The 9,756-nt window shown below is 41.6% G+C and overlaps 1 protein-coding gene across 1 annotated transcript; it reads left to right on the top strand.

Annotated features, from left to right (window-relative positions):
* Positions 1-540: 540 nt before the first annotated feature.
* On the top strand, positions 541-3,742 carry LOC105005940 (proto-oncogene c-Fos-like). The gene is made up of 4 exons (XM_010864208.4): positions 541-838; positions 1,521-1,787; positions 2,095-2,202; positions 2,327-3,742. Exons 1-4 carry the CDS (start codon positions 677-679, stop codon positions 3,107-3,109), a joined length of 1,320 nt encoding a protein of 439 aa, XP_010862510.1. The 5' UTR covers positions 541-676; the 3' UTR covers positions 3,110-3,742.
* Positions 3,743-9,756: the final 6,014 nt, after the last annotated feature.

The following is a 9,756-nucleotide window of genomic DNA, read 5'->3' as shown; positions in this document are numbered from 1 at the left end:
CTGAACATTACTCATGTTATTAAACATTCACACCTGTAAAATATCATATTATTGAATACTTTGTGGATAGGCATCTGTCTTTTGGAGGACATTGTCGTTAGGCTACTTTACATGAAATTCACCATTGGCAGATTATTTATTTCAATATATTTTCAAAGGAATAGATATAGTTTCATACGTCCGAGACAGGGTCTGAAACGTGCATCGTCTTGTGTATTATGAAACAATGTAAGCTATAAAGAAAAGTAACATGCGTAATGCAAATGCTGCACATAGAGCATGTAGCTTGATGCGGAGTTTATTATTACGTTGGTGGCTACAGTGTATCAATTTATAAAATAAAGGTAATATTTGGTTATTTTTGAGTAGTGCAATACATCTTAATTAAAATCACAATTCACAATTAATTTGTATGGAGGTGATATTGCAGCTCCATTGATAAAACGAACCTGTTTGTTCTACACCCTCCCCTCTTGGTGAAATGGTTCGGTCTCTCCACACAGATTTCATTCATAAATTCCAGCTATAAAAGGAGGCGCGCTCCACTAACTGCAGCACCATTCACGTGAACTCAGTAAAAGTGATGCACAGAGGTGCAGAAGAGTTCCAATAAAACAAGGGAAACTAAGATTTAATTTAATATTATAAACAAATAGCAATAGCGAAAACAGATATAATGTATCCAGATTTGATCCCAGACTACGACGACACCTCCAGCTCGTCCAGCAGCAGCACTAGCAGCAGCGCAGCATCGCCTACCGGGGACATCCCCGCGTGCAGCCAGCGATCTCAAGACTCACTCTCGAACGCATCATCAGTAGACAGCAGCACGTTCCAGGTATGAATGGATGGATATATTATCAGGAAAAAATGGTACATGTATGGAATTGCGTGGAGGAATTCTTCAAAATATATATATTTTGGCATTGCATTTAATTTGTGGAAACAATATTAAATGTAATTGCATATTAATTACTAGCGTGGTTGTGAATCTGCGGCATATTACAAGATCGTGCACCGATCCAGTAAAAGAAAATATGTATCCACCGCGTCAGCCACGTTACTGCGACACACTGCCTATCCAGATGTTTATAGCATGTTTGAGCTCTAGATGACTATATCATATAGGCCTATGTCACAGCCAAACTGTTGACAGATCCTCTTGAAATTCCTCACATTCCGTCGTAGGTCGATATTGCCCATATGATAACTGAATACTTAATTGATACCATCATGACAGTAGATCATGATTTTGACAATGGTGATTTATATTAGTGATAACTGTATTCGACTGTCAATTATACATTTTGCGCGACGTGACAAATAATTACATTTAATTGTAAGAATTGTATAATTATGTTGTTGTTCTTTGGTAGCCTATTCCCGAGTACCACCAGTCATTTAAGAAAATTTCACAACATTAACTAAATCATTTTTGCACATCACGCCTCTTCTGGAAAGGTCAACGACGCACGTCATTGTGTTCTATTGATTCCATCGATTCATTGGTTGCCTTGTAGGATGTCTGCGGTGGAACAGATTCTCCGCGGCGCTCTCCCTTTGTCCCCACGGTGACTGCAATCTCAACCTCCCCGGATCTGCAGTGGATGGTCCAACCGACCACCGTCATCACATCAGCATCAGTCTCCCCCTCCTCCCTATCTGCCTCCACCTCTTCCCCCTCCAGCGGACGCGCAAAGCCCAGCGCACACAGCGCACCAACCCAGTCGGCTTCCAGAGCGGTTGGATACAAGGGGCAATCTGCTTGCAAGAAGGCGAAAAATCAGGTAAGGTTTGCGATAAATCAGGTAACGTTTTTAATAAATCAGGTAACGTTTGTAATAAATCGAGAAGAATGTCGTTATTTTTTTTTACATTTTGTACATGCGTGATGTGCGGGTAGACAATAGCAATGGTTCAGCTTTTTACACATTTGTCCATGTCAGTTGGTGTCATTAGTGGAGTATCCTGGCTATATTTTCTACCTCTACATTGAAATGATGAATTTACTTTTCAAGTAATGATATTGCCAGATTCCTTTCTCCTGCAGCAGGATTAAGCATTTAGTGGGCTCTTTTCTTGTAATTGTTCTAGCCTTCATCAGAGGAAGATGAGAGGAGGAAGATCAGGAGAGAAAGGAATAAAGTAGCAGCTGCCAAGTGTCGCAATAGACGGAGGGAGCTGACTGACACCCTGCAAGCTGTAAGCTGTCATGTCCTTATGGAGATTGGGAGCTGAATGGATATACAATGTGTTTGACCTTTTAAAGAAGCACTACATTCTTTAATAAATACAGTAATTGATTGATGTGTGGCTTTATCTTTAGGAAACTGACCAGCTTGAGGAAGACAAAGAGGCCTTGCAGAAGGAGATTGCCAACCTCCTGAAAGAGAAAGTGAGATTGGAACAGATCCTATTCACCCACCAACCAGTTTGCAAAATAACTGTCACTGAGGACAATGTTGAAAATGACATTGACAAAGATGAGGTTGACATTGATGAAGATGAGGTTGATATTGATGAAGACATTGTCTGCATGCTCCAGGACCCTCCCGACTCACCCCAATTGCTCTCCATTTTGGAGGATGCAGACAAACTCCAACTCCCGGAAGACAATGTGGCCCCAGGGACTGTGTCTGGGGGCCCCTCACTCCAGGAAATGGACACTGTCCCCATCCCAAACATCTCCATCTCTGCGTCAGCCATCTTGGGTAACTCCAACATCTTGCTGTGCTCCAGTGTTGAGGAAGACCTGGACTTAGACCAGGATGACCTTGTCCCTAGCCTGGAACTCAGCATGACTGTGGCCCCAGAGACCGCCCCGTCCGTGCCCGATATCAACCTCCTTGGGGGCCCCTTTTGCTTGTCTGACTGGGAAACCCTGTACAAGTCTGTGGCCAACGATCTGGAGCCCCTCTGCACCCCAATGTCTTCCAGCCCCACCTGTAGCAGTCAGTGCTCTGTGTTCTCCTTCAATTACTCTGAGATAGACTCTGTGGTGGGGGAGGGCAGCTACAACCCCAGCCCTGAGACCGTTAAAGAAGGAATTGGTGGTAGATCTGATTTGACAACTGGTAATCTCAACTCTCCCACTCTGCTGGCCTTGTGAAACTATTCTGGGACTGGTGGGACATACACAGCACACACAAAAACATACAAACAACACACACAAACACCCTCAAAGATATGTCAAGATTAATTTTAGATTTCAAATTAATGTTCAATGACGATTCAATAAGCTATGGTCTATTAATCTATCCTCTGATGTTTTTGTTGTGTTTGTTATGGAGTTTTGTTTACCTTTAGCGCCAAATGAAATGTTTACTATGACTGTAACAGTATTAACTTCTTCCAGAAATATCGGTGCACCTGTGAGGGCTGTTCAATCTAATGATGAGATATTTATTGTTGTCCGTGTATTAAAATGAAATGCATGCAAAAACGAACCATTTGATTAAAACAGGGTGCTATATATTTGTTTCATCCTTAAATGTAAATGTGAAACTAGACTGGTTTGTATGCATACTGATATCAGATTGTCTTATTAACATGTGAAATTACAGTTTGAGTAATGTTCATTATTTTACTGTAAGGTGACATTTCTTTCAGGTTTTCCATGAAAACACCGTGCCATGTATTGTATCAAGATGCATTTTATGACATAGTTTATTTTTTTACCTTCAAAGACAAATGGTTGGTCTGATGCAAAGAATAGAACACCGACAAATAAAAATACCATTGACAAAAGAAATGTTCTTCCATTCATTGGAAAATCTTAAATATATATATATATATATATAGAATATATACTGAAAACATATCGAATATAAACGTTCGTGTTTGATTCTATAGCCTACTCTTTCTATATTTTCTACGAATTTATAACTATAACAATGACGTAATTTTTTCAGATCAACGTTTTGTTGTTTTTACCTTAATTAGATACACATGATGTCTATATATTACTTACCATCGTTAATCTTCTGACGATATTCTCACGGTCATTGCAATTTTAGATATACAACACACAGCGTGCCCTGCATTTTGCGTAACAACGTGTTGTCTCTATACGCGATTGCGTTGCACTTCCATGTCCATATTTGGAGAGTTCAGATGTTTTGTCTCCATGGAGACCTAATGGAGATGTTTCGGGTTTCTCTTTGAAATATTTTTTTCCAGAAAAAGACAAAACAGCGAGAGAACCAGAGTGCACCGTTGGTAACGGGAAATCAGCAAACGGTCCTTCGCTCCTGGAATCCCGTCATAGAAAGATGTTATCGAATTATTGTTACATTTCCAGAGAGTAGCAGTGGACTGCACGTTTAGTATGGTTTTAATTGTAAGCTATTAGCTCGTCGTGGAAGTACAGCTCAACTAACATTGTCGAATCTTGTATTCATCAAGCCATATAAATGCATATTCTATTCAATGTTATTATATTGCATCACATTCTAATGCTAGAATAAAATTGCTTATTCTGTTGTGTCCGAATTGCATATTTTACCATGTACTCTAATAGACAGCGTCAGACATATAGCACGACTTTTCCTAAATATATGTGCATTTCTATTATCTTATATATGGTTGCCCTTCGAAATGTGTCTTCTTCTTGACATACACAGAGAATCTAATATATTCAACGAAAATGTATAGGCCTCCAAAAGAAAACGGTGTGCCAGAAGCTCCACAGTGCATATCGACACTGCAGAGCTTAACAACTAAGACTGTGTGACAGAATGTATGTGTGCTAGTGTGCCTGAATGCGTGCACGTGTATGCACGTGTTCATTTTCAGATACTAGCGGTAGAGGTCGCTGTAAAGTGTATTATCTTCCAACATTGCCATTTTGGACGTTCTCAGCCTCTTATCTGCTAGGTAAATGTGTAGATCATACTTTTGTCCCTCATCTAACGCCCAACAACTTCACTGGGTGTATTGAAGTTTCGTCTGTGACTTTTGAGAACATTTAAAAAAAAATGTTTTGCCTTAACAGCACAGTATTTACAACCAGTGGTCAAAAATCACAGACTACATCTGTATGAGAGTTAGTCAAATTCTTTCCCAATATTGTTTTAATTGTAGACATGCCATTAAATAATGTTTAAATATTCCCCATGGAATGTTAATGGAATGCTAAATGGGCTGCCATAGAATGTAAATGCATTATAATCCAGGAACTATATTGGCTCAAATGTAAATACCAGGATAATGTGTGGCCTGATTCTCTGGCTGGACTCTCCAAATATCCCACAGACTGGCCTGTTTATGGGGCCACTACTAAACCTCACAGCTTCCTTTCTGAAGAGTGGAGTCGGGCTCAGAGGAAAAGCTTTGGCAGTTTGGGAGAGAGCCACTGACAGGTTTGGACAGAGCCACTTCAGAGGTTTGGGACAGAGCCAATTTTTATCATAGGTACACTTCAACTGTGAGAGACGGAATCTAAAACAAAAATCCAGAAAATCACATTGTATGATTTTTAAATAATTAATTTGCATTTTATTGCATGACATAAGTATTTGATTACCTATCAACCAGTAAGTATTCCGTCTCTCACAGACCTGTTAGTTTTTCTTTAAGAAGCCCTCCTGTTCTCCACTCATTATCTGTATTAACTGGATCTGTTTGAACTTGTTACCTGTATAAAACACACCTGTCCACACACTCAATCAAACAGACTCCAACCTCTCCACAATGGCCAAGACCAGAGAGCTGTGTAAGGACATCAGGGATACAATTGTAGACCTGCACAAGGCTGGGATGGGCTACAGGCAATAGGCAACTAGCTTGGTGAGAAGGCAACAACTGTTGGCGCAATTATTAGAAAATGGAAGAAGTTCAAGATGACGGTCAATCTCCCTCGGTCTGGGGCTCCATGCAAGATCTCACCTCATGGGGCATCAATGATCATGAGGAAGGTGATCATCAATGATCATGAGGGATCAGCCCAGAACTACACAGCAGGACCTGGTCAATGACCTAAAGAGAGCTGGGACCACAGTCTCAAAGAAGAAAGGATTACAATCCTGCAGTGCACGCAAGGTCCCCCTGCTCAAGCCAGCGCATGTCCAGGCCCGTCTGAAGTTTGCCAATCACCATCTGGATGACCCAGAGGAGGAATGGAAGAAGGTCATGTGGTCTGATGAGACAAAAATAGAGCTCCTTCCTTCAGTAAGAGCATTGAAGATGGGTCATGGCTGGGTCTTCCAGCATGACAACGACCCGAAACACACAGCCAGGGCAACTAAGGAGTGGCTCCTTAAGATGCATCTCAAGGTCCTGAATTGGCCTAGCCAGTCTCCAGACCTGAACCCAATAGAAAATCTTTGGAGGGAGCTTTAAGTCCGTATTGCCCAGCGACAGCCCTGAAACCTGAAGGATCTGGAGAAGGTCTGTATGGAGGAGTGGGCCAAAATCCCTGCTGCAGTGTGTGCAAACCTGGTCAAGAACTACAGGAAACGTATGATCTCTGTAATTGCAAACAAAAGTTTCTGTACCAAATATTAAGTTCTGCTTTTCTGATACTTATGTCATGCAATAAAATGCAAATTAATTACTTAAAAATCATAAAATGTGATTTGCTGGATTTTTGTTTTAGATTCCGTCACTCACAGTTAAAGTGTACCAATGATAAAAATGACAGACATGCTTTGTAAGTGGGAAAACCTACAAAATCGGCAGTGTATCAAATACTTGTTCTCCCCACTGTATGTAGTGCACTACTTGCGATTAGAGCCCTATCACCCTGTGCCCTATGTAGTGCCCTACATTTGGTCAACAGTTCTATCACCCTGTTCCCTATGTAGTGCCCTACATTTGGTCAACAGTTCTATCACCCTGTTCCCTATGTAGTGCCCTACATTTGGTCAACAGTTCTATCACCCTGTTCCCTATGTAGTGCCCTACATTTGGTCAAGAGTTCTATCACCCTGTTCCCTATGTAGTGCCCTACATTTGGTCAACAGTTCTATCACCCTGTTCCCTATGTAGTCCCCTACATTTGGTCAACAGTTCTATCAATCTGTTCTCTATGTAGTGCCCTAGCTTGTCCAACAGCCTTATCACCCTGTTCCCTATGTAGTGCCCTAGCTTGTCCAACAGCCTTATCACCCCGTTCCCTATGTAGTGCCCTACCTTGTCCAACAGCCTTATCACCCTGTTCCCTATGTAGTGCCCTAGCTTGTCTAACAGCCTTATCACCCTGTTCCCTATGTAGTGCCCTACCTTGTCCAACAGCCTTATCACCCCATTCCCTATGTAGTGCCCTAGCTTGTCCAACAGCCTTATCACCCCGTTCCCGATTAAATGCATTACTTGTGACCTTTAAATTCAGAGTAATTGTCAACATTAAATAACTATGGAACCCTTGATAGCAAGGTATGTCCCTGTACGGCTGGGTTTGTGTCCGGTGCTGTGATGGTCAATAAATGGTTTAAGTCTCTTGGATAGTTTGAGGAATACCATGTTTGTAAAACTAGTAAACTTAGTCTGTATCTGTTTCCTTAACACATCTCTGCATCTGTCTCATTGTGGCGTCTCTGTATTGGTCTCTTCATGCCATCTCTATATCGTTATGTTCATGACATCGCTGTATCGGTCTCTTCATGGCATTTCTGTATCACTTTGTTCATGGCATCTTTCTATTTGTCTCTTCATGGCATCTCTATGTTGGTCTCTTCATGGCATCACTATATAATTCTGTTTATGGCATCTCTTTATCGGTCTCTTCATGGCATCTCTGTATGGGTCTCTTTATCAATCAATCAATCAAATTTAGTTATAAAACCCTTTTTACAACAGCAGTTTTTACAGAAACTCCCGGCCTTAAATCCCAAGGAGCAAACAACAGTAGTGTTGAATTTCAGTGGCTATGAAAAACTCCCTAAGAAGGCAGAATTTTAGGAAGAAACCTAGAGAGGACCCAGGCTCAGAGGGGTAATCAGTCCTCTTCTGGCTGTGCCGGGTGAGATATTAAGAGTCCAATTGGAATAATTAATAAATGCATGTGGGCTAAATCCAGAGTCTAATTCAATTTAGAATAGGTCAGATGCATGACCAGATGGACAAGGAAAGGGACAACACGGGGGAGGGGGAGGTGTCAGCACAGTGGCAGCTGAAATCGTTAGGCATCGTCTCCATCTGCAACACAACCAGGAGGACTCTGGACAGGGACAGGAACGGGTCCCCCAAACCAGGTACTCCGCAGGTGTGGACCAGGACCTAATTTCCTCCTAAAGTTTAAAATGGGAGGAGACTGGGAAAATTCAGAAAATGCATTCCTCATATCAACAACGATTTATAGTGGAAAAGGAGAACTTTGTGGGGAAGGAGAAATGACCCAATCCCCCAGCACAATAGTATACAGTGGGGCAAAAAACTATTTAGTCAGCCACCAATTGTGCAAGTTCTGGCACTTAAAAAGATGAGAGAGGCCTGTACAAAATCCAGAAAATCACATTGAAGGATTTTTAATGAATTTATTGGTAAATTATGGTGGAAAAGCAGTATTTGGTCAAAAACAAAAGTTCATCTCAATACTTTGTTACATACCCTTTGTTGGCAATGACAGAGGTCAAACATTTTCTGTAAATTTTCACAAGTTTTTCACACACTGTTGCGGGTATTTTGGCCCATTCCTCCATGGAGATCTCCTCTACAGCAGTGATGTTTTGGGGCTGTCGCTGGGCAACACAGACTTTCAACTCCCTCCAAAGATTTTCTATGGGGTTGAGATCTGTTGACTGGCTAGGCCACTCCAGGATCTTGAAATGCTTCTTATGAAGCCATTCCTTCGTTGCCCGGGCGGTGTGTTTGGCATCATTGTCATGCTGAAATACCCAGCCATGTTTCATCTTCAATGACCTTGCTGATGGAACGAGGTTTTCACTCAAAATCTCACGATACATGGTCCTATTCATTCTTTCCTTTACACAAATTAGTCGTCCTGGTCCCTTTGCAGAAAAACAGCAACCAACTCAGCATTCTTTCTCCTCCAAACACGACAAGTTGAGTTTTTACCAAAAAGTTCTATTTTGGTTTCATCTGACTATATGACATTTTCCCAATCCTCTTCTGGACCATCCAAATGCTCTCTAGCAAACCTCAGACGGGGCTGAACATGTACTGGCTTAAGCAGGGGGACATGTCTGGCACTGCAGGATTTGAGTCCTTGGTGGCGTAGTGTGTTACTGATGGTAGTCTTTGTTACTTTGGTCCCAGCTCTCTGCAGGTCATTCACTAGATCCGCCCATGTGGTTCTGGGATTTTTGCTCACCGTTTTTGTGATCATTTTGACCCCACGGGGTGAGATCTTGCGTGGAGCCCCGGATCGACCGAGATTGACTGTCATCTTGAATCTTGAAGAAGACCTTGGAACTGAGACGGGGCTCAGTTCCAAGGTATTTATTTCTAGCTCTCTCAGTAGTTTTATACAAAGCCATCATAAGCCTAATGGAATAGTGTTGCCATTCTTCTTAATGGTATGAGCTCACGCTTTTATTCCGCATGACCGTTTTCCTATTCACTGATTTCACTGTGCTATATTTATAGGGATAAATTAATGTCATATGATTTTGGAAGTCATCGTCACCTGTGACCAGTTACATCAGAGCTTTGGGGAAAAGCACAGTCTTGTTTGATCCGTCCTTTGGTGAATTATTTGGTGTATAGAATCAGATGATCTTAAGCACAGAGGGAGATATGTTTTTTTGTGTTGTACTTAACATGTCACTGTTCTATCTGCCTGTTCAACACACGAAG

Source organism: Esox lucius, chromosome 18 (assembly GCF_011004845.1).
Source record: "Esox lucius isolate fEsoLuc1 chromosome 18, fEsoLuc1.pri, whole genome shotgun sequence".
Classification (NCBI taxonomy): Eukaryota; Metazoa; Chordata; class Actinopteri; order Esociformes; family Esocidae; genus Esox; species Esox lucius.
This window is presented reverse-complemented; position numbering and strand designations above follow the sequence as displayed.

Bases quoted from the DNA above. Each gene is read 5' to 3' on its own strand.
- LOC105005940 (XM_010864208.4), top strand. From the start codon at position 677: ATGTATCCAGATTTGATCCCAGACTACGACGACACCTCCAGCTCGTCC. The intron at 839-1,520 runs GTATGAATGGAT...GTTGCCTTGTAG, and splicing joins TAGACAGCAGCACGTTCCAG to GATGTCTGCGGTGGAACAGA. The intron at 2,203-2,326 runs GTAAGCTGTCAT...CTTTATCTTTAG, and splicing joins TGACTGACACCCTGCAAGCT to GAAACTGACCAGCTTGAGGA.